The 26,714-nt window shown below is 41.0% G+C and overlaps 1 protein-coding gene across 1 annotated transcript in view; it reads left to right on the top strand.

The window, feature by feature from the left end:
* Positions 1 to 26,714, top strand: part of ROR1 (receptor tyrosine kinase like orphan receptor 1) — a 194,800-nt gene that overhangs the window by 157,094 nt on the left and 10,992 nt on the right. Inside the window, exons 6-7 of the mRNA XM_040232675.1 lie at positions 1,002 to 1,247; positions 18,223 to 18,434. Coding sequence (XP_040088609.1) covers positions 1,002 to 1,247; positions 18,223 to 18,434 — 458 coding nt within the window. The remainder of the gene's footprint in view (positions 1 to 1,001; positions 1,248 to 18,222; positions 18,435 to 26,714) is intronic.

The following is a 26,714-nucleotide window of genomic DNA, read 5'->3' as shown; positions in this document are numbered from 1 at the left end:
CTGACTGGTAATGTTTCCGTTTCCTTTTGGTAGTTAACTCTTTTATTAGTTAAATAAGTTAGTGCACCTAAAATGCTTAGAACTATGCTTAACATATAATAGCAATACCATCATTATTACTATTATTACTCTCATCTTATCCTTACCCCTCCAGATTTCACTTTATTTCAGCTTAATTGATTTTTGCCATGGTTTCAAGCATCAGATCCTGGAAGGAGGATTTAATAGGACCTGCTTGTTGAAGATGTCCAGTGTATCAGCACAGTGATGGCCAAACTCCTGTCAGAAACCCCTAGTGCACTGCTACTAAGGAACATCTTCTGAGGACTACATTCTTTATCACCTATCCATCTATCTCGGAGAAGGCAATGGCACCCCACTCCACTACTGTTGCCTGGAAAATTCCATGGACGAAGGAGCCTGGTAGGCTGCAGTCCATGGGGTCGCTTAGAGTCAGACATGACTGAGCAACTTCACTTTCACTTTTCACTTTCCTGCATTGGAGAAGGAAATGGCAACCCACTCCAGTGTTCTTGCCTGGAGAATCCCAGGGATGGCGGGGCCTGATGGGCTGCTGTCTGTGGGGTCGCACAGAGTCGGACACAACTGAAGCGACTTCGCAGCAGCAGCATCCATCTATCTCATGTCTAAGGTCACCAAGCAGAAATGGAAGGGGCAGTCCCTGCACCATTCACTAGGCGATTGCTCCTGTGCCCCCGGATCCTGCCCCAGTTCTGATTTTCTTCGGTGTTCCATATCAAGAATAATCGTGGAGACTGGTTTCCTTCCTCAAGCATAAGCTCTAAATCCTCCCAGCAGGGTCACCTCAAGGTCTGCTCTGTGTCCCAGCCCAGCAGGTGGGAGACTGCCACGTGGCCCGGCCAGCGGGGAAGCCTCGGCCGTGGGGGTAACTGCACGTCTTCCCTCCAGAAACCGCTGGCCAGGAGCTCCAGCACCGTCTCTGTTTCTCACAGTTTGGGCTCTCCTTTCATGTATTTCAGATCACAAATGCTATAACAGCACGGGCGTGGACTACCGGGGCACCGTCAGTGTGACCAAATCGGGGCGCCAGTGCCAGCCCTGGAATTCCCAGTATCCCCACACACACACCTTCACCGCCCTCCGCTTCCCAGAGCTGAATGGAGGACACTCCTACTGCCGCAACCCGGGGAATCAGAAGGAAGCGCCCTGGTGCTTCACCTTGGATGAAAACTATAAGTTTGACCTGTGCGACATCCCAGCATGTGGTAAATACTATCACTGCCTTTCATGGCTTCAGTCACTTTGAAACAGTGGTCTCCAACCTTTTTGGCACCCGGGACCAGTTTTGTGGAAGACAGTTTTTCCACAGTCCAGGCGATGAGGGGGATGGTTTTGGGATGATTCAAGGGCCTTACATTTCTTGTGCACTTATTTCTATTCTTATTACATCAGCTTCTCCTCAGAGCATCAGGCATTAGACCCCAGAGATTGGGGACCCCTGCTTTAAAAGACCCCAGCTCTATGCCCCTTCCCTTAGGAGAATCATATAAAGGGGCAAAGGAGGTTGATAATGTTTGTTTGATCTCTAACTCTGTTTCTAGGATAGATAAATTTTGCTGTCTGAGCAGAAAATACCTTTTTGGGTACCAAAGCACACTCTCAAGGAGGAAACTGCTTTTATTCCTGCTGCCGTTGTATTAGTGGGTATAACAGGCACCATCTCTCTGGAAGTACAGGAGAAGCAGCTTATCACAATCATTCATGAAGTGAGATGTTACCCACGACGGTCCCTGTCCAAGTGTACATTTTTTAGCACAACAGGTGTATTGGAAGCAGAAAGAGAACTGTTTTTTCTGTGTCCTTGAAAAAACCCACAAGAGAGAATGAATCTATAGCCAGTACTCAGGGATCCAGGGCAACCTGTGGATAAATGTGTCCTTTCCCTCATCCTTTTATACTGCAGAAGTATAGGAAGAAAATGAAATTTCTGAATCAGTTTGTTCCTTTTTCTAGAAAATGTTTGGAGGGTAAGAGAAAGAGAATGAAAATGTTGGTGATACAAATGTTCAAATGATTTGTTAATGATTTGTCTTCCTGATTATAGTTCTCATAAATAACATCCCTTGAGTTTCCAGGCATAGGGGGAGCATCAGGATGTCATAGGAAAGCCACTCCAGTAACATGGAAATAATAACGATTTACATTCAGGGTTTCTTAAGAGAATAAGTAAGTTGTTAACTGAAAAACTCTATGATATCTGGAAGATAGTAAATGTTTAATAAATATTTTCTTGTGTAATTTTTATGTAGTCAGTATAAATATAAAGAGGAACTAATTGTAATTAGTATGTAATATACACATATAGAGGTTTTCCCCGGTAGCTCAGCGGTAATGAATCTGCCTGCAATGCAGGAGACCTGGGTTTGATCCCTGAGTAGAGAAGATCCCCTGGAGGAGGGCATGGCAACCCTCTCCAGCATGCTTGCCTGGAGAGTCCCATGGACAGAGGAGCCTGGGGGGCTACAGTCCATAGAGTCACAAAAAGTCAGACACGACTGCAGCAACGGAGCACACGTGCACACACGTATTGGAGGCTTCCCAGATGGCTCTAGTAGTGAAGAAGCCAGTGCAGGAGGCACAAGAGATACAGGTTCGATCCCTGGGTTGGGAAGATCCCCTGGAGGAGGGCACGGCAGCCTACTCCAGTATTCCTGCCTGGAGAATCCCACGGTCAGAGGAGCCTGGTGGGCTACAGCCCATGGGGTCTCAAAGAGTCAGACCCGACTGAAGAGACTGTGCACCCACGTACTCACTACGCATACAGAGAGATGCTTGTTCTCAGCAGATACTGGTTGAGCCTGTCGTGGAGTAGGGAGATTGAAAAAGGAAAAAATGTGATTCATATTACAATCGCAATGCAGTGTGTGTGATACAATAGAAGTTAGCACAGATGCTGTGAAACAAAGAACAGGAAGCTGAAATATACTACAGAGATCATTAGGGGAAAGTAGCAAAAATATTGAAAGAATTCTCAGTGATGAAAATTGGGGAAACTATTATACTACAGTTTCATTCTTACATGTTATCTGTTACGCCATATCGTCTTCCCTTGCAAAATGATTTTAGGGATGGTTCAACATGCTCAGTTTGAAAAAGAGGTAACCAGACTTTTTTTATGTCACTAGGCTTTAAAATGCCTTCATATGCAGCATAAAGAACAAATTAGGACATTAACTCTTCCAGAGCCACCATTGGAAACTTCAAAGAAAATTATTCTGTATTTTTTAAATGATGAGCACTTAAAATTTATGGTTTTCCTACATGCTATATTCAACATGAAAAGGAGAGTTATAATCACTTACTTAATTGCCCCATCCCTTCTCCTACATCAGGTAGGTGTGAAAATCTGCCAGAGAGCCAGAGATAATAGCAACAATTACTGAGTATGTCCCATGTGCCAGGCATCATTCTTGAGGTTTCCAAGGCTTTATTTATACTCACCCTCTCCCTGAGACAGAGACAGGTATTATTAACCCTTCCCGGGTGGCTCAGATGGTAAAGAATCTGCCTGCAATGGGGCAAGACCTGGGTTCGAACCCTGGGTTGGGAAGATCCCCTGGAGGAGGGCATGGCGACCCACTCCTGTATTCTTGCCTGGAGAATCCCCATGGACAAAGGAGCCTGGCGGTCTATAGTCCATAGGGTCGCAAAGGGTCAGACACGATTGAGTGACTGACCACAGCACATACTGCTCACAATGAAACTGAGGCTCAGACAACCACACAGTTACCCCACTAGACTATCTGACTCATCTTCCTGCTACTCCACTGTGCTGTCTTAGGAGACTGATCTGTGTCCTTAAGGAAACCAAATGAATTATTTAAAGGAAAAAAAATGCATTGTTCACTTGACTCCAGGTGAACACCATTGTCCTGTGGGTGACTTTTGACCCAGAATTTCCAACTGCAATCCTCATCTGAAGTAGGGGAAAGACACAGACATAGGGAACAGATATGTGGTAGCCAAGTGGGAGAGGGAGATAGGAGGGAAGGATTGGGAGTTTGGGATTAATGGATGCAAACTAGTATATATTGGCTGGATAAACAGCAAAGTCCTACTGTATAGCACAGGTTACTATGTTCAATATCCAATGAAAAGAAGATACACATATATTAATTGAGTCCCTTTCTCTCAGCAGAAATTAACACAACAGTATAAATCAACTATGAAAGTTAAGTCGCTCAATCGTGTCTGACTCTTTGCAACCCCGTGGACTGTAGCCCACCAGGCTTCTCTGTCCATAGGATTCTCCAGGCAAGAATACTGGAGTGGATTGCCATTATCAACTATACTGGAATACAATTTTTAAAAATAAAAAAGACATAGGGAGATAATTTACTCATGAGCTAGAAGATTTGTTGATAATTGGGTTCAAGCTTTATTACAATTAGTTTAAGTCAAGACTTGATACCTAGAAAGTATTGATTTTCATTTCAGCAGCATTCTTTAGGCAATCAGACAAAAAGCACTCTCTGAGGGATGAAAAAAACCCTTGAGCAGTCTTTCAGACCTTAGACAGAGAGAGAAAGACCACCTATATTATCTACCATGTGCCTGCATGGTGCTTCGTGCTTTACATCTTCATCTCCATTTAAAATTCATCACCACACTGTGGGACAGATGTTATTAACATATCCTACCAAAGTTTATGTCTAAATGAGATAACTCATAGCATTGGACCTTGAACCCTTGTCTATTTGCATATAGCTCAGACCAAACTCCAAGTTCGTGCTCTTTTCCCAGACACTCTGCTACTTCCCATTTAAAGATCTTTCAGAAATAAATAAAAGGATGACAATAGGCTCTCTGGATTTCAGTACACCGATTCCCATAACATGATATGACATCAAAACACATTCCCTTGCTAATGAAGAAATCCATCACAGTGCTTCTCAGTATATTACTATAGTATTAATCAGTTCAGTGATGTTGGAAACCCCAAGATATTTCTTTCTGAATATCAATCTGCAGAATTCTGAGGACTGGTTAATTCTAGTCACGTGAGAGAGAAATTTAGATGACAGGTAAATCTACAAATGACAAGCCAGTTTTCACCACTTATAATAATAATTTCTTTAAAAGAACATTTTCATTTCATTTTGAAAGAAAACAGTTCCTTTTGAATTCTTCAGGCCAAGCCACAAATACATCCATTAAAGGAACAGGGAATCCTTGACATGTGATCAATAAACAGCTGCTGAGAGGCTAGCGGCTCCCTAGGGTATGAAATACAAAAGAGAGTAGGTCGGCATCAGCTGTTGTTCCAAGATGAGGCTTCTTGTAATTGCCCCTCAATAGCCCACCTCTAACAAAGTAATCATACAGAATCCTACTTTTATAACATTTCTTTAGAGCATTTGCTTTTTTTTCTCATTTCATCCTTAGAAAAATCATGAAAGATAAAGCAGGAATTTCCTGCCCTATTTTAACATATGAGACAGCCAAGGTCTAGGGAAGTGGTAGGACTTACCCAAGAACACAAATGAGTTAATAGAAACCAGGTCTCCTGGCTCTGGGGCCACTCACTCTTTGTTCTGTACCAGTGGTTCTCAAACAGGGGAAGTTTTGCCTTCCAGGGAACATTTAGCAATATCTGGAGATATTTTGGTCATCACAACTGAGTGGGCTTGGGGAAAGCTTTGTTGCTGCTGTTTAGTCACTAAATTGTGTCTGACTCTTTGTGACCCCACGGACTGTATGTCGCCCACCAGGCTCCTCTGTCCGTGGGATTTCCCAGGCGAGAGTACTGGAGTGGGTCGCCATTTCCTTCTCCAGGGGATCTTCCTGACCCAGGGATCAAACCTGTGCCTCCTGCATTGGCAGGCAGATTCTTTGACAATAAGTCACTAGGGAGGCCCGGGGGAATGTTACTAGCTTCTATCGTGCAGAGGCCAGGGATTCTGCTAAACACCCTAGAATGCACAGAACAGCTCTCACAAAGGATTATCCAGCCCAAAATGCCAGTAGTGCCAGGTGTGGGAAACTCTGAGACTGAATTAGAATTACACAATTTAGACTATAGAATATAGTATATTGTATATACTATATAAATTATATAATTTAAACTATAGAATAACAATATTAAACAGCAGTTACCAAAGAGCCACTATATGAAGGGTTTTTTTTTAATGTATTATCTCATGTATAGTAGCTCTATAACTGTATGAGTTGGGTTTTATTTTACCCAAGAAGAGAAAAATGAGACTTAGAGAAGTTAAATAACTTGTCCAAGGCCACATGATTAATAAGAAGTGGACCCAGGATTCAAAGCTATAGCCTATCTTGTAAATTCTATGATTTATGTATGTGTGTGTCTGTGTATATAAATAGGTAGGTGGATAGATGGATGATTAGATAGATTGATAGATTGGTGATAGAGATATGGAGAATAACTTTGTAAGCTTGTGGGGCATATTTGCAATGAGTCCTTTTCGTCCTTCCTCTCCAAGGGGATGAAATCTCATGGGAATGTTCCTGCATTCTTTAGTTAAGTCAAAGTTAAAGAGGTTTCAAAATCTCCATGGGGTTTCTCATTTTCCTACTGATATCTTTTGTTTTCATTTCAACTAAGTAAGGCTGAAAGAAGTATAGACCTAATTAAATGCAGAATGTGAGCATTTGTTATAGTTTCTAGAATAAAGGCATTTGAGAACAGTGTGCCCCAGATCGTTTTATCTGTGAACTTTTACTCTAAGACAGAACATAAAATTAAACACAACCAAATATGTCTGCTGTGAATTCTGGGAATTGGCTTAGCTAGGGCTGCATGCATGAGCCCAGGCAGTGCCTGGAGAAGGGGAAAGAACAAAAGAAGTTTGAGCCAGACTTGAGCGCTCATCTTCCCTGTCTTTTCTTTCCTATCCCAGATATCCAGCAATTAGAACAGTTATTATTTATTCATTCACTTACTGAAACCAGTGTATATATATTGAACTTCTACTATGCTTTAGATTTTATGAACAAGCTGTGCCCTCCTGTAGCTTACAGTCTAGTAGGAGAATCAGAGGGGGAAATACAAATCACTGTAAACACTATAGTTCCGAGTGTTTCTGTGTGCTGTAATGTGCTTTTCTGTGCGTGCTAATATTTGCTATTGGTTGAACACTGTGTGAAGTTCTTTACAATAGCACCTGGCCTCTGATTTAGCTGATGCTCAATAAAATGTGTTGAGTTAACCCTCATAATAACCATGAGGTTAAAGTATCGCCTCCATTTTACTGATGGAGAAGCTGAGACAATGTTGTTTTTACTAAAGATAAGATTGGGTCCACAGGATTCAAGGTCCAGCCTGTGTCCACCATGCTGCTGCTACTGCTTAAAGAACAAATTCTATCTTATTCAGAAGAATAAACATTCCTTTATCATTTTCCCTTTCCATTTGATCCTTATGAGCTCTCTAGGTCATCGTTTTTCTTAATCTTTGTTTATTTATTTATTTTTGTCCATGCTGGATCTTTGTTAATGTGTGGGCTTTTCTCTAATTGCGGCAAGCTGGGGGCTAACTCTCTAGTTGTGGTAAACGGGCTTCTCATTGTGGTGGCTTCCCTTGTTGCTGAGCACAGGCTCTAGGTATACGGGCTTCAGTAGTTGTGGCACACGGACTTAGTTGCTCTATGGCATGTGAAATCTTCCTGGACTAGGGATCTAACCCAAATCCCCTGCACTGGCAGGTGGATTTATCCACCAAGTCACCAGGGAAGTCCCTCTCTACGTCTTTGATTTTCTTACTTGAAGCTGCGCAGATGCAGGAATGGAGCCCCCAGCCATAAGACATCTACTCTGAGACCAGGGTGTTCAGGGCGTTCTTAGCCTCGGCCTGATAGGGACTAGTGCCCCTGGCAGCTCCACACAGGCCTCACATCATTTGCCCTTTTCCCGTTAAGTCCTAAGTCTCCTCCCTTCCTGGCAGCCCTGGGTTCCCAGTCCTCAGAGTTGGCCATCTTCCCTGAGATCCTGCCTGCAAACCTTCATTTGCTACGTTTTCACCTCTAGTCTCTGTGGCCACCTTCCAAGCCAAATACTGTGGACTGGGTGGAAATGAAGTCGAAAAAGAAACATTTGCCTATGTTCTTTCCAACTGGTACCTAGGCACACCTCCCAACTCACAGTCTCACTATAGCCCTTATCATTGCTGTTTTATGCAGCTCTGAGAGGGAAACTGTGAAAAATGTCTATTTCTCTGGAAGCTCCTTTTGCACTGATCTGGCCATTTCCCTTGGTCCACATTTTCTGTCTTCCCAACTAATTAAGATCCCCTATTTATTTCTTTCTTTGAATTGTAGTGAGGAGGCAGAACCTTGATTACATTCATGTTTTCATATTCAAACCTTAGCCCTTTATTTGGAGACGGAAATGTCAACCCACTCCAGTATTCTTGCCTGGAGAATCCCAGGGACAGGGAAGCCTGGTGGGCAGCCGTCTATGGGGTCGCACAGAGTCAGACACGACTGAAGCGACTTGACAACAGTAACCGCAACAGCCCTTTATTTCCACCAGGATGAGTCTTGATTCTTCTACTAGCCAGGCCAGAGTGTTTGAATCACTGCTAAATAAAGGTTTCTTCATCCACCAGAGAACCAGAGCTTCCAAACAGTGGTACGGTTTTTACTCTTAAACCAGCTTCACCAAAGAGTACCCATTGATAAGAAAAGTAGTGAGCCATTTGGCTTCATATGGAGTTTTCATACCTGGCCTGTTGCTTTCGTAAAGTCCTTGGCTTGCACTGGTTTGCCAAAGGGCACGTTGCCCAGTTCTGTGCCTGAATAGCCCTGACTTGTCCCATAACCTTACAAACACCCACCCTGGGTTCTGCTTTGTCACAAACCATTTTCTCCAACGTGGTGGTTTACAGTTTGGGGCAAGGCAGATGTTTTCCAGATTGTGAACACTGCAGTTTTTAACTCACTCTGTCAGCAGCCTTCTCCCATATTTCATAGAAGACCTGTTGTAAGGCAATTTGTCTTTCAGCCATTTCTTGAAACTAAAATTGAACATTACAGTGGATTGGATGTTGGGGAGGGGGAGCAGAGGAAGGAATAGAGCACTGCTTTGTATAGTCTGAAGTTTTCCGGAAGAGTTATTTTTGTGCTCCAGAGATTTTCAAGATGTACTTTGGTCTCCAGTCTTTGTACATTTTCAGCAAAGTAAAGAACAATAGTTACCAAAAACATAACTGAGTCATGTTCACAAACGTGTCAATATAAAATAATTTTCTCTAAAAGGATTTTTTAAATTTTATTGTCCCCAGTATGTATTGAGTCACTTACCTAGTGTGTCAGCTACTCTAGCAGTAAGCTTTTGGAGGCCCTTAACTCTTTGGGCCCACCCCCATGCCAATAGGAAGTGCTCCTTGTCATTTTGAACTTTGAGTGACAGAACTCTGCTGTAACACCATGGTGATTGTTGTTACTGGCTTTACATCAGTCAAGATTCTGGCAGGAAACAAAAAGCACAAGCAAATAGACTAAGGAGAATTTTATAAAGATATGGTTTTTAAAGGTGTTGGCAGGATTAGGGTAAACCAATAAGGTGCAGGACCTGGGGCTAACAGGAGTGAAGCAATACCATTCTAGGCCTGGAGAGTCGATAAGAGTCGATTACCCCTCCCCAAAGATTACAGCCGAGGCTGAAGAGAGGGCTGTACAGCGTGTGCTGTGGCCTTTGGTAGAGGCAGGCAGGCAAGCCTCTGCAGCCCAGCAGGAAGGGAGCCAGAGGAATAAACACACCAACTGTACTCTTCTCTTCTTGCCCTGGGGTTCTTTTTATCATGCTAGTGCCTCCCAAGAGCTGGACCTAACTGGAAGCCAGAGTCCCATTAATCCTGTGCATAGAAATCAGCCTCAGCATAGAGCTGGATAGAAAATGACTAAGACTAGATCCGGTGAGCTGGGGACACTTAGGGGAAGTATTCATCACTGGCTTTAAATCAGTTGCTTCATAAGAGAGTCTAAAGTTCAGTGGGAATCTAAGTAAGGTATGTCAACTCCGTTTATAAAATCAGAGCATCTTAAAGGAATATAGAAATCAAACAACCTCTGCCATGCCAGAGACCTGCAGAGGCAAGGTGATCTCTCTAACCAGTTATGTGCTGGTTCCCCCTGTTCAAATCTGCCTTTGTCTGCCAGAAGCTAAAACTTGTATGTGAAATCTGATTTTTGTTTTTTTTCCTTAAATGTGAGCCACTACTTTAAATTGGGGGGAAATAAAAAGGTATTAGGAGAAGGCAATGGCACCCCACTCCAGTACTCTTGCCTGACAAATCCCATGGACTGAAGAGCCTGGTAGGCTCCAGTCCATGGGGTCGCTAAGAGTCAGACACGACTGAGCGACTTCACTTTTACTTTTCACTTTCATGCATTGGAGAAGGAAATGGCAACCTACTCCAGTGTTCTTGCCTGGAGAATCTCAGGGACGGGGGAGCCTGGTGGGCTGCCGTCTATGGGGTTGCACAAAGTTGGACACGACTGAAGTGACTTAGCAAAAGCAAAAAGGTATTAAGGAACAAGTGTGTGTACTAGAACTGGTTTTTAACATCTGGTTTCATCTTTTATTGAAATTTTGAGACTTTTATTGCATCCTTCATTCAGTTTTTTTCTCCTTTGATCCAAAGAGCATATAGCTCCTCCCACCTTTCCTTACCGATCCTCCTCTCTGAGTGTTTCTTGCTCCTCCAGAATCCTTCTTAAAAAAGCATGACTCTTAGAGTTGAAACAATTTTGACATCTTTTAACCAGAATAGACCAGAAGAGGACCATGATTCTTGACCATGACTCAGTACTGCCAATGAAGGGTGTTTCATTGCTATCAGTGCCAGCTATGAACTTTTTTTCAGAAATTTCATCATGCTGTTGCTAGATCTAGCTGAGCCTTCAAGTCTTCACTAAAACTTATGAGTCTTCTTTTGTTTGTTTATTTTTAGTTTGGTTATATCAAAAATTATTTAGTAGATCTGTTGAATCATGGACTTCTCTAAGCAGGGCTTTAACCTAACTCCAAGATATTATAAAATTTCCACTGTCGGTTTGAGGGTCATTATTCTAACCTGTTGTGTATGATCCTTTAAAATTTCATTTCTGTAGTCAACTAATTATCTTTCTTAGATTCAGGCCATTTCAAGTTTGATAAACATGTCATCATCAAGTAATTGATGACAGTATTGAACAGGCAGGTCCTGTCAAGGATAGCCTTCTATCCTTTGATGTCGTTTGCTGATTAGCACTATTAGAGTATAGCCATGTGATGAAGTACAAATCCATCTATTGATATTATTGTCTAGTCCTCTATCTTTTGTCCATAAGGATACCATGAATCGCTTGATCAAATGTTCTGCTAAAGTTTAGACATGTTTGCCCTATCACTCCAAAATAATCCTATCAAACATGAAAGACATTCAATGTTATAGAACCTATTGGATTTTGGGATCTTTATTTCTTAATCTTTTTTTTCTTAAATGTGAGCCACTATTTTAAATTGGGGGAAAATAAAAAGCTAGTAAGGAACAAGTGTCTATACCAGAACTAGTTTTTAACATCTGGTGTGATCTCTTATTGAAATTTTAGGACTTTTATTGCATCCTTCATTCGGTTTTTTTCCCCTTTGATCCAAAGAGCATATAGCTCCTTAAAGATTAGCTCAACTAAAAAGTTAGCAAAGGACTTAAACATTCCTCCAAAGATGATATACAGATGGAAAACAAGCATTATAAGAATATGCTCAATCAGTCAGTTCAGTTGCTCAGTCGTGTCCAACTCTTTGCAACCCCATGAATCACAGCACGCCAGGCCTCCCTGTCCATCACCAACTCCTGGAGTTCACTCAAACTCATGTCCATCGAATCAGTGATGCCATCCAGCCATCTCATCCTCAGTCATCCCCTTCTCCTCCTGCCCCCAATCCCTCCCAGCATCAGAGTCTTTTCCAATGAGTCAACTCTTCGCATGAGGTGGCCAAAGTATTGGAGTTTCAGCTTTAGCATCATTCCTTCCAAAGAAATCCCAGGGCTGATCTCCTTCAGAATGGACTGGTTGGATCTCCTTGCAGTCCAAGGGACTCTCAAGAGTCTTCTCCAACACCACAGTTCAAAAGCATTAATTCTTTGGCACTCAACCTTCTTCACAGTCCAACTCTCACATCCATACATGACCACTGGAAAAACCATAGAGAATATAGCAAATATTAGCAAAGATGTGGAGAAATTAGGACCATTTTGCACTGTAGGTAGAAAGGCAAAAATGTTGTAGTAGTGACTACAGAAAACATATGGATGTTCCTCAGAAAGTTAAAAATAGAATAACCATATGATCCAGCAATCCCACTTTGAGTATACATCCAAAAGAACTGAAAGCAAGATCTCAAAAAGATATTTACACACCCATGTTCATTGCAGCATTATTCACAATACCGAAAAGCAGAAAGCAAGTCAATGCCAACCGGTAGATGAATGGGTAAAAAAAAAATTTTTTAATGTGGTACTTACATATGATGGATCCTGGTTCAGCCTTGAGAAAGAAGAAAGTCTTGTCACATGCAATAACGTGGTTAAACCTTAAGGATATTATTCTGAGTAAAACAAGCCAACCGAAAGACAAATACCATATGAGTCCACTTACATGAAATATCTAAAGTAGTCTAGTTCCTAGAAACAAAAGGTAGAATAATGGCTGCCAAGGTCTGGTGGGAGGGGGAAATGGAGAATTGCTTTTCAATGAGTACAGAGTTTCTGTTTTGCAAAATGAAAAAATTCTGGAGATCTGTATAATAGTATGAATATACTTCACACAATTGAAATGTACACTTCCAAATGGTTAGGATGGTAAATTTTCTTACATTTTTTTACATGATTTTTAAGAAAAAAATTTTAATTTAAAAGATTAGCCCAACTCTTTCCTTTTGTAGAAAACGTAGGCCCCAAGATTTAAAGAAACTTTTAGTGAACTTGTGTGGATTCCAGTTACTAAGGTTTTTCTCAAGTACTCACAGATGAGTTACTGCCCCTAACTTAATGTGGTTAAAACATTTTCCAAGGAGAAAAATGTTAATCACTGTATATGGGCTATTCAGAGTCTTTTAAAGAATTCATTTGAGAATACATAAGGCAATAGATCATCTCCTTAGTATTTCTATCATTAAGTCAAGAGAGCGAGTGGCTGGACCCAGTGTGCCAACTGAAGGCCTATTTGCCACCTTTCCTCCTTCAGTTTCCAGGTACATGCTTAAATATCACCAGGGCAGGCCCCCATCTGCCACAGGCCCACTTATTTTGTAGTTTTCAAATAATAAATGGTGGCACTTCTGTTTGTTTTCTATGGTTTTTAAAATTTTTTCAGACAAGATCATAATTCAACTTGTTTAATTTCCTTTGAATTCTAAGGTTCTGTAAGACTTCTTCCCACCTTTGCCAGATTTAAGATCTGAGTACTTTCTTTTTTTAACTCAAAGGATGAGGATGATGTTTCACTTCATAAAAGTACCTCTTGAATGAGAAATCGTGTTTACCTTGCTGTAAGCCCCAAGAGAAGAAAGAAGTATTTTCTTCATTATATTTAATTACTAATCAAAAGTATTGAATATCATTGTAAAAATAAAATAGGAATGTCAGATGTGAACTGTGATACCAAATTGTTGATTTTTAAAAGAAAATTAATCATATGGTCCAGGCTGAATTGTTGGTTTCAAAATTCCCAAGTATTTAACTTGATGTAACTAATATGTGCATTTAACTTTTAAACAGTTATTCCAAAGTTTTAAAAATCTTCCCCATTCTAATTTTCAGCCCATTTTCTTTGCAGTGCCTCAGAGGTGTCTATTACCCTTTAAAATGAATAGTAAGAATAATGTCCATTGTTCTTATGTGATTCTTTTTAATAGTATAACTCCCACTAGATATTAGTCCTTACTTAGAAGGAATCTTGGAATCTTAGCAAGAATGATGAAAAACAATTCCATATAGTATTTTAATTTTTATTAGTCATATAATTTAAAAAGCACAGAGGCATCGAAGACAGACTTACATTCCAACCCTGACTGTACCGCTTCCTTTGTCGTTGTTCAGCCACTCAGTGGTGTCCAACTCTTTGCAACCCCATGGACTGTAGCACGCCAGGTCTCCCTGTCCTTCATCATCTCCCAGAGCTTGTTCAAACTCATGTCCATTGAGTTGGTGATGCCATCCAACCGTCTTGTCCTCTGTCAACCCCTTCTCCTCCTGCCTTTCAATCTTGCGCAGCATCAGGGTCTTTTCTAATGAGTCAGCTCTTCACATCAGGTGGCCAAAGTATTGGAGCTTCAGCTACAGCATCAGTCCTTCCAACGAGTATTCAGGGTTGATTTCCTTTAGGATTGACTGGTTTGATCTTGCAGATCAAGACTCTCAAGAGTCTTCTCCAACACCACAGTTCAAACTTTGGCAAATTTATCCTTTCTCGGCCTCAGTTTCCCTGTATGTGAAATCAAGATAACCTGGACTTCCCTTTTGGTCCAGTGGTTAGGACTTTGCCTTCCAACATGAGGGATTCAGGTTCAACCCCTGGTTGAGGAGCTAAGATCCCACATGCCTCTCGCCAAGAAGCCAAAACATTACAGAAGCAATAGTGTAACAAGTTCAAGAAAGACTTTAAAAAAAAAATAGAAAACAAGATAATCCAAAGTGCGGGGTTAAAAGGAGGAATAAAAATGCTAGGACATTAGAAAGAAGTTGGGCAAATGTTAGTTTTCTCATTTTCCATGAGTAAGGTTAGTTGTTCTGGAATGTTTTTATATGAAGTTTTTTGAACCAGACGGTGACTCCCCTTCTAGCCAAGTGCAGAGAGCCGTGTGGGAAAGGAAGCGTGTAGTCAGTAAGACTTACAATGGGCCTGAATTTGTTTTCTGTCACTTCCAACACGACCACGTAGTGTTCTGCTTGATTATTTCACTTGGCAAGAAGACACTGTCCTTGTTTGCATATCCTCAGTGTAATCAGAGGGAGCCAAGTTTGACAATTTTTAAAGGATTTAGCTTCTTGAAGTTTGTTCTCCGGCAGACCTACACGGGGATTTGTCCCAGACCTCCCGTTTACAGTCAAAGGCGTTCCATGAATAATCTGATACAGAGTGAGTACAGAATAGACTCCTTTGTTTGCCAGACAGGTGAGGGCCCTAGTTTCTCTTGTTGCTAAAAATGTGGCCAGAAAAATGACTAGCTTTACATTCGTGCTAAATTAACCTCATTCCTTTTGTAATCTTACCCTCAAAATGATTTCACTGAAAATCCAAGAATAACAAGAGGCACTTCCCCCCAGGGGGTCTGAGAATCTTGAAAGTGTTTTATAATGTTAATAATAATCATAGATGCAATGGTTTATCTCTGGACTTTCTATCCTGTTCCATTGCTTTACAGCTGGACTTTCTATCCTGTTCCATTGCTTTACAGCAGAAATTAACAAAAAATTGTAAGGCAAATTATACTCCAAAAAAAATTAGTAATAATAATAAAAGTGTTAGTCGCTCAAGTCACATCCAACTCTTTGCAACTCCATGGACTGTAGCTCACCCGGCTCCTCTGTCCATGGGATTTTCCAGGCAAGAATACTGGAGTGGGTTGCCATTTCCTTTTCCAAATAATAATAATAACCGCATTGAATAACTACTCAGCAGTTTTCAATTTTCCCAGACTCTTTGCTGACTATCCTCTCTCATATGAACTAAACAAGGTTGGCAGAGCAGGTATTATCCCCCTTGAATAATTGAGGTTAGAGAGAGGTTTCTGGCTTACTGTTATTTAAAATTTCCAGCCTACAGCTTTTATTCCCTGAATCTTCCTACTCTAAAGGTGGAGGGTAAACATTATGTGATTGAGCTGTAACAGGTACTAAAATAAATACTTTCCATATTTCTTCACTTGTGATTTATAACAGTTTTCTGAAATAGACCTATTTTACAGATGAGTTTGCTCAGAGAAGCCACGTGCCTACTCAAGTTTACACAGATAATGAAAAAGTCCGTCTTCAGAGATTTCTCACTCTAAAACATATTCTCCTTTGTTGTGTAAAGTGGATGGATAGATAGATAAAGAGATATAGCCATTCCTTTCCCTCAGTCTGTCCACCTACCCACAAACATGCAGACATAGGTGTTCCTACAACATCCAAAACCCAGTTCCCAACAACTAGTATGATTAGAACAACCTTCAGAGATGCCTGGGTTTATGCTCACCTGCCACAGTGTACAAGTGGAGAGTTCAAAAGCATTATACCTGGCAAAGCTTCACCTTTCAGGCCTCCTTCCTTCCTACTTCCATGAAACAAGAGAAAACCTACACCAGGAAAATAGGTGCAAAACAACAGCCACTCTCAAATGACTGGCAGTCTAGTGTACTAGAGCAGGAGGTGTGAAGCAAGGCCAACTGGAGAGGAAACCAAGCTGTTGGGTTGCTGGGCAAGTAAATTAACCACCCTGCCCCTCAGCTTCCTCATCTGTAAAAGCAAGGATGAGGATGGTGCCTATGCCATGGGGTTGGTGGTGAGGATAAAATGAATGAGTTATGAAAAGTGCTTGGAACAATACGTGGCCCATATTAATAATAACAGCTCACATGATTTTCTGCTGATAGAAAACACTCAATAAATATTAAAACTATAATTTTTATTATATTCAGTAAGCAGATATCACCCTTCCCCCAGCTCCTCTGAGGGTTAACCCACAGATGACAGGTTTTAGTTCCCCTTCCTAACTTCTCATGTTGAGTCTGTTTCTATGGAAAGTGTGACTAATTACTGCCATATCTCACTGAGCAGCAGGTTCCCAAAGAAAGTGTATGCAAGTAAAAGCTATGTATAGTATATTCTCACTAACATGTATTGAGGAAGCTTACTGTTTAAAGGGACTTTTAGGGTCTCTCCACCCCTCTATCCCTACTTCCCTTGTAGCATTTCCAATAGCATATTGTAATTATCTTGTCTCTGTTTTCCTTACCAGATCATGAACTCCTTAAGAGCAAAGCACATGTTGTATTTCATTTTATATTCCCAGTACCTAGTGGAGTGCTTGTCAGTAGTAACTTTTTGTTTATTGACTAACTGAGCAAATGGGAGGATGAGGGAATGGATGCATGGTTAATTCTTTTAAGTAAATAATCAACTCTCAAATTTATGTCAGTCTGACATTTCACACTTTGGATTTTCTTAAAACTAGATAGCTGATGACGTTGTTGGTGATCAGGGTGCATCCTTATGCAGCCCCTCTAATTACTGTCCCATAATGCTTGCATTCGTCCTACTAGTTAGGTCATTCATTCATTGAGTTTAACAGTCAGACTCAAACCACAAAAAGAAAAATATGTGTCCTTGTGTCCTTCTATACATATTATTTTATATATATTCTTTTATATTATATTATTTTCCAAGCAATGCTAACAGTGGATGTATCAGATTTCAAAAATATACTTCAAAGGGTTACCACTCATAATTACTGAGTTCATATGAAACTCTTTAAGAAGAATTCTTGGCTTTCAAAACAGGGTCAAGTTATACAGTGATGCTATGAGAGAGGGAATTGTAGACACCATCCAAAACAGATACTTCACTTCTGTGGATGAGAAAGAGCAAGATGCAGAGAGGTGAATGATTTGTTCAGGGCCACACGGCTCAGCAGAGATGGAGCGAGCCCTGACTTCTGGTCCTCATATTCTCAGGCTGGGGGCTTTGTGGTCCCTGGGGCCAGCATTCTTTGGTGATGTTGATTCTGGAAGATGCAGGACTGGCCCTGTATGTCCACGCCAGCCAAGACAAGGGCACGATTCCTGGAATGCTGCATTGTGGTTGATGTGGGCTGGCAGCCAATGGAAGAAGACCCCTGCAGTCCACATTAACACTCGTGGATGTATACAGTCCATCCATGTGGCGTTTAACTTTTAAGGTGTTGGAGAAATGCAGGTCTGCTGCTAAACAGAGGTGACCCCCACACATGCAAAGTCTTCATAATGTCCTTCTGCAATTTTTAAACATTTGAACTCTAAACTTTTCAACTTTAATAAATTACATTGAAGGTTTGATAGAAACAAATTGTAATAAGCAAGGGTTCTTTTTTCTCACAGAAGATTTGTGTGTATTAAAGAATAGGAGATCATTTTAAAGCTCGGCTATGTAATATTATCGATGTTATTTGAACTGGTATAACTTTTGCTCTTTTCCATTTCTACACCCAGATTCAAAGGATTCCAAGGAGAAGAATAAAATGGAAATCCTGTACATACTGGTGCCTAGTGTTGCCATCCCTCTGGCCATTGCTTTGCTCTTCTTCTTCATTTGTGTCTGTCGCAATAACCAGAAGTCATCGTCACCACCTGTTCAGAGGCAACCAAAACACGTCAGAGGTCAAAATGTAGAGATGTCAATGTTGAACGCATATAAACCCAAGGTAAAACTAGCAGTCCTGAGCTGCACTTATTCTATAGACTTCAAGTTAAAACAAAACTTATAACCCTCCCAAGCTGAGAAATCAAATGATGTAGAATCAGAAGTTGTATTCGTACTAGAGTGCATTGTCAGCATAAGCATGCGCCTCTAACTGTCCCAGGCAGCTCGAGCATACGTTCATCAGTGTGACCACTTTGGGGTTGGATGCTCACCTCACTGCCTTGCATAGAGTTTGCAGTGGAAGGAACCCTTATGAGATCATCTCTACCAGCCCCTCAGGACTCAGAGTGTGAGCTGTTTTTCTAAATTTTCAAAAAGGAGATCCCATATTCTTCCAATTAAACTGAGAAGAGCTGAACAGAGAGAGAGAGAAATCGAACACTGTTTACTAACTTTATTGTCAAAAAATCCTTTTACTTGCACAACGATGTGAATGTATTAACACTGCTGTACTGTACACTCACATGGTCAATTTTGTTGTGTGTTTTTTACCACAGTTTAAAAAATCTATTTCGTGCCTAACCTAAATCCCTTTCTCTTTGGTTTCAATATATTTTAAGAGAAGTTTTGTCCTTCCTACAGTCTTTGAATGCTGTTTTATGATAGCCCTTAGCTTTCTCCTCTCTCATGCTAAATCAGTCCACTTCCTTTTAGTTTTTCCTCCACATCTTTCAACATTTGGGTTGCTCAAGGTCCTGGCAAGGAAACCAGGGTCACTGGCCCTTCCCTTAAATGGAACACACATCACATCTTGGGGCTGAAATACAACAGAGGCTTTCTCTCTGAAAAACCAGCACCTCAATCTCAGGCCTCTCGGGAAGGAGATTTCATTTAAATAATTTAGGATTCTTGCATCCACAGAAGCCTGCTTTTTCTTCATGTTCCCACTCCATAGGAACATTCATTCAGCAAATATTTATCTTCTCTGTGGGTTAGAGACTATATTATTCTTTTGACCCTCATAAAGAGAAGATGCATCATTTTTTTATACAGTTTTAGAGAAAAAAATGCCTTCACACTCAAATCAATCCTTTCACCCAATAAGTAGCGTAACTAGGCCTGACACATAGATCTCATCTGATCTTACTTTGCTTTGCTGTTGTATATTTGTTTTTAATTTTAAAATACTTAAAATATTTTTCTATTGCAGAGTCATACTTGTTGGTAGGGTTATGGGGTTTCTTAAATGCTAAAAAATTCATCATTAAGCATTCTGTCCCAAACAAAACAACTGTTCTCTTAAGTGTGAATTTTTACCGGAAAAAAACCCACAGACCCTGGAGACCACAGAGTTCACTCAGTAGGTTGGGGAATGGGTTGGGGAATTGGGGGGGAAGTTTAACTCTTGATATCCTAGCTGCTTGTTGGCCAATTTACATATATTATAATATGTTACATCATAGCACCCTTAATCCTTACAATTAATAGAAGAAAATAGAAGGGTTAATATTAGTGCACATTCATGTAGGCATACCTAGTTGACCCTTTACATATCCCATGATTTCAAACTTGTAATGCAATAGTCTTTGTTCTATGAGAATCTTTCCCTGTCATTTCTGTTATGAAATGCTGAGAATCCCTACAAACACCAGAACTCTGGGTGAAAGTGAGGCCCAGATCAGTTTGGTTACCGTAATCACTGTGCAGCAACCACCATCCTGGGGAGGTGGGCTCCTTGTTGCTATGGCAGGAGTCATAGAAGGAGTCATTTCCATTTGGAGAAATAATCAGTTTTGTAGGTCAACCTCAGTCTGCAGCTTAATTCCATTGTTATCAGAGGTTACTTTTGCAGCACAACATGTCCAACGTGCATGATGTTTGGGATTTATATCATCTTTCAGATAAAGATTTCAGAGAGCTTGTGGTGTCACAGAGAAAGCAAGTATGTATTCAGTGATACAAATTTTCAGAAACTATTCTAGGAACTTTTACATTCATTATCTCATTTAATCCTCACACCCAGTACATAAGGGAGGTATTATAATCACTATTGTACAACCAGGGTAACCAAGACTGCAAATCAGTTAAGTAACTTACAGAAGGTCAAAAAGCTAGTAACTGGAAGAGATAAAATGTGATTACAGTATTTTTCAGCTCTAGGTAAAGCCCTTGAACTTGCCTGACACCATGATTTCTTCTTTTTTACTGAAGAAATCATGCTGTGAAGGGGGAGTAGGCGGCCCGATGAACAACTAAATATGACTCCATTTGTCAGTTTGGGCTGAACGCTAACCACAGGCATCACCTGGCTTGTGAGTGACCTCCTGAGGAGGCCTGGATAACAGTTGTCAGCCTGAGTTATACAGCCCCAGTCCTGCCAGGGACATGTGAAATTTGGCCAAAGAAATAACAGTCCTCCGTCCTCCATGGTCATGGAGACAAATGTAACATACACTAGGATAAATTTTTTCCTAAGACTTGGTAAAGCAAAACATTGTTTTCATCATTTCTGGACCATTTCCTCAGCATGCCTTGCAAAATCTCCCAGTGTCAAGATTTTTCCAACACAAGGCTTAGCGTTTCGCCTTAAACAGCTCACCAACAATTCTGAATCAGACTGGAAGGAGGAATGGCTTGAGCATATGTGACTGGGTTGAGGAGGGAGAGGGAACAACAAAAACAAATGCTAAGGTTTTTTTCTTTCTCTCCTAAGAGATTTGGCTCCAATCAAATTTGACTTATTCAGCTATTTGTTTTGGTTCTTACTGAGTGCCTTTCCTGGAAAAAGCACAAAGGACTTTGTCGACCTTAAAGAAAATTCCTAAATGTAAACAGTTGATCTCTAAAACTAGTTTGAAAGGTCACCGACACATAAATATTACATGTACCTATAAAATCTAAAAACAAGGGACACACATAAGAAAGAAAGAGAGGGGAAAAGAGTCCTGAAAACAAACACCCTACCAGAATAAAATCAAAAGGATGTTTGATGGCTGGGATGAGAAAGGAATGAAGGATAGAAGCTGGTCGGCCCTGGCCTCATACTTATTTATCCAAATGAATGTACCCTTCAGGTTTTAAACTATCTCTTTCCATTCTCTCCACTTACTGAGCTGATTTTACCCACCCCTGCCCCCACTCCCCCACACTGAGTGTTTGTATTAAGAAGAGGCTTCTCTGGGAGATTAGAAATCCATACCCTCAGAGGAGACAATAGGCAGCCCAGACAGACTGGCTGATAGGACTGGCTTGAGTCCCCAGAGAGGTGGACGGGAAAGTTGGAAGTTAAAAATTTGATGAGGCATGAGTCTCCTTTAGATATGTAAGGAAAGGAAGCCAGTGGACCAGAGAGGCATCTTAACTCTGAGCCTTGAACAGTCAGGAAATAGAGATGCTCCCCCAGCCCCACTGCTAACTGCCCTATGACCCTGAGAAGCCAGTTTGCCTCTCTGTGGCTCAATTTTCTCAGCTGTTCAGAGAAAGGTCAACTGTGTTCATGCAAAGGACCATTTGTTTATTTTCCTTTTATTTTGGTCGGCAAAAGATTTCAATCCTTTCTGTTGGATCAGTTCATCTCCTATCTTTTCCATCTTTTAAATCCTCTGACAGTACTCTGGTGATGCAGAAACTAAGTAGGGTTATTCTTTCTTGCATTACACACTTTACAATCTGAGCAGGATTTTTTTTTTAAGTGCTACAGAAAATGAAATTTCTCCAAGAATTCTGGAAACCCTAACTTCCCATCTCTCTGATTCTTTCCCTTTGCCTCCCCTCAGCTCCTGCCACCCTGCCCCAACTGTCGTGTCTGGAACACAGGGTAGTCTCCTGGGGGAGAACGCTGTGGAGCTCACCTCCTGGGGAGTTAGAAAAGGGGCAGAGCCTCCCCCTCAAGCTCAGGGTTAACCCAGTTCTGTCTTTCCCTATGTGACCCACTTATGTGGGATTTAGATCCGCAGAGAGGTTAAGGGGTGGAGGAGTTTGAAAATGAGGAGCAGGAAGACTCGGGGGAGGGCTACAGGGTCAAACTCCTGCAGCTCTTGGCTGATTATAAGGAAGATTTGGGGGAAAGCAAAATTTGCCTATAGCTTTCTAAAACTGGTGGCTATATTTTATTTTATTTAGTTTTTAAACTTTTATATTATATTGGGATATAGCCAGTTAATAATATTGGGACAGTTTCAGGTGAGCAGCAAAGGGACTCAGCCATGCATATACATGTATCCATTCTCCCCCAAACTCCCCTCTCATCCGCGCTGCCACATAACATTGAGCAGAGTTCCCTGTGCTGTGCAATAGGTCCTTGTCGGTTATCCATTTTAAATATAGCAGTGTACACATCCCAAACTCCCTAACTACCCCTCTCCCCCCACCCACCCACTAGCAACCATAAATTCATTCCCTAAGTCTGTGGGTCTCTTTCTGTTTTATACATTCATTTGCATCATTTCTTTTTAGATTCCACATAGAAGGGATGTCATACAATATTTCTTCTTCTCTGACTTACTTCATTCAGTATGACAATCTCTAGGTCCATCCATGTTGATGCAAATAGCATTATTTCATTCTTTTTAATGGCTGAGTAGTATTCCAGTGTGTGTGTGTACACACACACCCCACATCCTCTTTATGCATACCTCTGTCAGTGGACATTTCTGTTGTTTCTGTATCTTGGCTATTGTAAACAGTGCTGCAGTGAACATTGCAGGGCATGTATTTTATTTCTCACCTCATTTCTGTTTCTTCACTTCCAGACTATTCCTCTCTCCTTTTCTTTTCCAGCCAAAGTATTCAGGCTTTACTGAATGTACTGACGCTTGATTATATTCCTGGGACCAGTCCCTTTTGCTAGCAATGTGCTTTCATCTAAAAAGCCCTGCTGTGGTTGGGGGACCCCTTGGAAACCCCTGTCCTTATCCAATGTCACTACACTTATTGCTAAAACATCCTCAATAACTTTTCCACTCACTTGTTAAAGCCATTATCTCCAAGGCTTCTGAGCTCATCATGCTATTCACATGGCCTCTGGGGAATCACTAGTGATGTAATTTAATCCAATGACCTTTCCTAAGTCCTCTTCCTCCTTAATTTCTCTGGAGCTTTCTTCTTAGCCACCATCTTGAAGTACTTTTTCTCTTGGCTCTCCTCCTATCTCCTCCTGTTTCCTTCACTAGTTCTTTTGACTCCCTAAAGGAGCGCCTCCTCTGATGTTTGTCAGTTCTCTTTCCTCTTTCTTTCTCTCATGCTAATTTCATCCTCTGGCATTGCTTTAGCTCCCAGTTGACACCATAATTCAGCAATCTGGAAGGACCTAATCTCAAGTTACCAAGTTCTTTCTCGCAGCACCCAGGAGTCTCTCTGAGCCTAAATTACCTTACTCTCTGGGCCTAACTTACCTTTCTAGCCACATTTGTTTTTGGTTTATTTCTGGGAAGTAGTATGATATACTTCAAAGATCAAGGATTTAGAGACAAAGAGATATGATTATAAATCTTGGCTTCATTATTTACTGGCCATGAGATCATTGTTTTCTCATTTATAAAACAAGGATACAAATAGTGCTTAGAAGAGATTTTTAAATTTAGTTTTAGTGAGGTATAATTGACACACGTGATATTAGTTTCAAGTATGTAACATAATGATTCGATATTGTTAAGTAGTGCAAAATGATCACCACAACAGGCCTAGCTAACATCTGTCATAGTTATAACAGCTTTTTTCTTGTGATGAGAACTTCTAAAATTTACTCCCTTGGCAACTTTTAAACGTGCAGTATAGTATTATGAAGTATATTCACCATGCTCTATATCCCTATGACATTTTATAACTGGAAGTTTGTACCATTTGACTCTCTTTACCTCTTTTGTCCCCACCACCACCACTAGTAGCCACCAATCTTCTCTAAAAGAGTTATTTCCGACATTTCAAGATAGTGTGTCTGGCACCTCACAGATACTCAGCAGCTAGAATTTACTATTATTGTTTGCTACAGGGATAATATGAACAGTCACAAACCTTTTAGTCAACTACCAAATGCTGTGTACAGGATTCTGCGGGTGGGGGAGGAAGATATAGGATTCAGCATCCCACAGCATTAACTGGGGACAAGGGGATCAGAGCAAAGATTACAGTGATAACTCTTTAGATAGCTCTGGTATTCCTGTGCCCATCCAGTGAGCATAAATCCTTTGCCCCACATCCTGTTCACACCCTGGATAAAACCCCTCAGGATGGAGAGGATAGTCTCTACCCTGTGGTGGTATGAGGACTGGGGGCCATCCAGTTCAGAGCTCAGCCTTAAACTATGTCTGAAGAAGCTTTACTTCTAGGAAGAATGAGTATTATAAATGGATATTATGAAAAAGCTAAAGTACTTTACATGCATTATCTCAATATAATCTTTACAATAATCTTCTGAAGGTGGTACTAATTTTGAGCCTGATTTTGGAAGGTGAGAAAACTGAGGCTTGAGATTAAGATTTTACCCAAAGTCACTCAGCTGGTGAGTGGCAGAGCCAACACTTGAACCCAGGTGTGAGCAGGCCTGGAGCCCAGTGTTCCTTAATTTTCTGGCTGCTGAAACACGCAAGCCCAAGTTACAAGCCCACGGTGGCTCACGCAGACATTCAGATTACTGACGTCTGTTCTACCTCTTTACAGGCAGAATTGACCCTCTCCCACTAACACTATAAAGTAACCCCACCACAGAATCAACCCTGGTCACCACCAAACATTCAAACTATCAGAAAGTTACATTATAGAGAAAAGAACTGTTTCTGAAGTTAAATCACTTCCAGAGAAGCGTAGCTGAACTCTGAGCAAATGTGGCCAACTATTGGTTGGAACGCCCTCCAGGATTTGATTTCTGAAGCCAGAAGGCACTTAGTTTGGCTGTAGTCTTTGAAAATGCCCATAACCTCTCCAAATCCAATGGTTGTGGCCTTTCAGCTTTAGAATGTAATCATTTCCATTTATGAGTGGAGTCAGTTGTCTCACAATTCTACCACTGTTTACCTAAGAACCAGTAAAATGCACAGGAAAGGAAAACCAGCTTTAGAGTCAAATGAATTCCTCTCAGATACTGAAAACTCTCAATCTTGTATGCTATCCAGGGCTCTTATGCCCAACTCAGGTAAAGGCTGCTGTTGAATGGTTTTATTCACTTATCCCAGTCAACTAATGTGAGCAACAAAGGATCAGCCAGAGTAAAGTCTAGGTCATCAGAGACCAGAGAGTAATTAATTACACCTTGACTTTCCACTTTTACACCACTGGGACTCATGCTTCTAAAATTGTGGAGCTCTCTGAGGATCAAATGAAAACTACCCTCTTTTTCCCAGAAAAGTGCTCCATCTTTGAAGCCAGACATAGGTGGAGCTGAATCTTGGCATTACTACTTAATAGTTGTGCTTCCACAGGCAAGCTACCTAACCTTGAAGCGCTTAATTTCTTGATCCATAAAGTGGAGAAATCATAGTATGAATCTCATGGGTTTGTGACGAGGGTTAAATGAGTTGATGCATTAAACAATGAGAGAGCCCATGAGGGAGTATAGTGTAGTCATGAGGAAGACAGACCCTGGAGTCTGAACTTACAACCTAAATACTAGTCGTGCGGTCACTTAACTGCCGTTCCTCAGGTTCTGCACCTGTGAAACGGGGATAATAGTCATAGTGACCAATTTCATAGGGTTATTGTGATATGAAAGGAATTCATATGTATAAAGTACTTATAGCCTGACACATAAACTCCACCCCTCGCCCCAACTTGCAGCCATTATTATGATCTCAGCATCTGGCACACGGCAAGTATTCAGTACGTGGTAGCTCAGATTACAAACATCTAGAATAGGAGCTGTGTCCCCTCTCCTCGTGATTCTTAAATGGTTTCTCATATACTATTCCATGTGTATACTCTTTGGTATATAGTATATATAGTATCAGTTGACTGAGGTAACCAGCTATGAAAATGTATCCTATATAATTGGTTGCACATGAAAATAGAATAAACTGATGACATGGCCCAAGCTATAAAGTGATGTCTATTTCAAAACCTGAATCTCTCTAAGACAGCAGCCATGCAGAATATAACCCAGTAAAACACTAGTTGATGGCTCTCAGATTTTTCTCTGCTGGTATTTCCAAAGCATCTTCCTAAAGCAGAGTGTTACAGTTCTCTATTAGTCAGAATTGCTCAAATTGGTTCTGCAGAGAGACTGTGGTCATTCATCATGCCAGGAGCAGAGACCAGACACTCATTAACTGTCTGATCCAGGAAGGCATATTCGTTTCTTTCCTTTCTTTTTAAAAGTCATATTCCATTTATTCCAGTGGTTCTCTCATTT

This window comes from Oryx dammah, unplaced genomic scaffold (genome assembly GCF_014754425.2).
Source record: "Oryx dammah isolate SB20612 unplaced genomic scaffold, SCBI_Odam_1.1 HiC_scaffold_28, whole genome shotgun sequence".
In the NCBI taxonomy this organism is placed as follows: domain Eukaryota; kingdom Metazoa; phylum Chordata; class Mammalia; order Artiodactyla; family Bovidae; genus Oryx; species Oryx dammah.
Note: the sequence above shows the minus strand (reverse complement) of the source record. Positions and strands in the feature narration are given on the sequence as shown.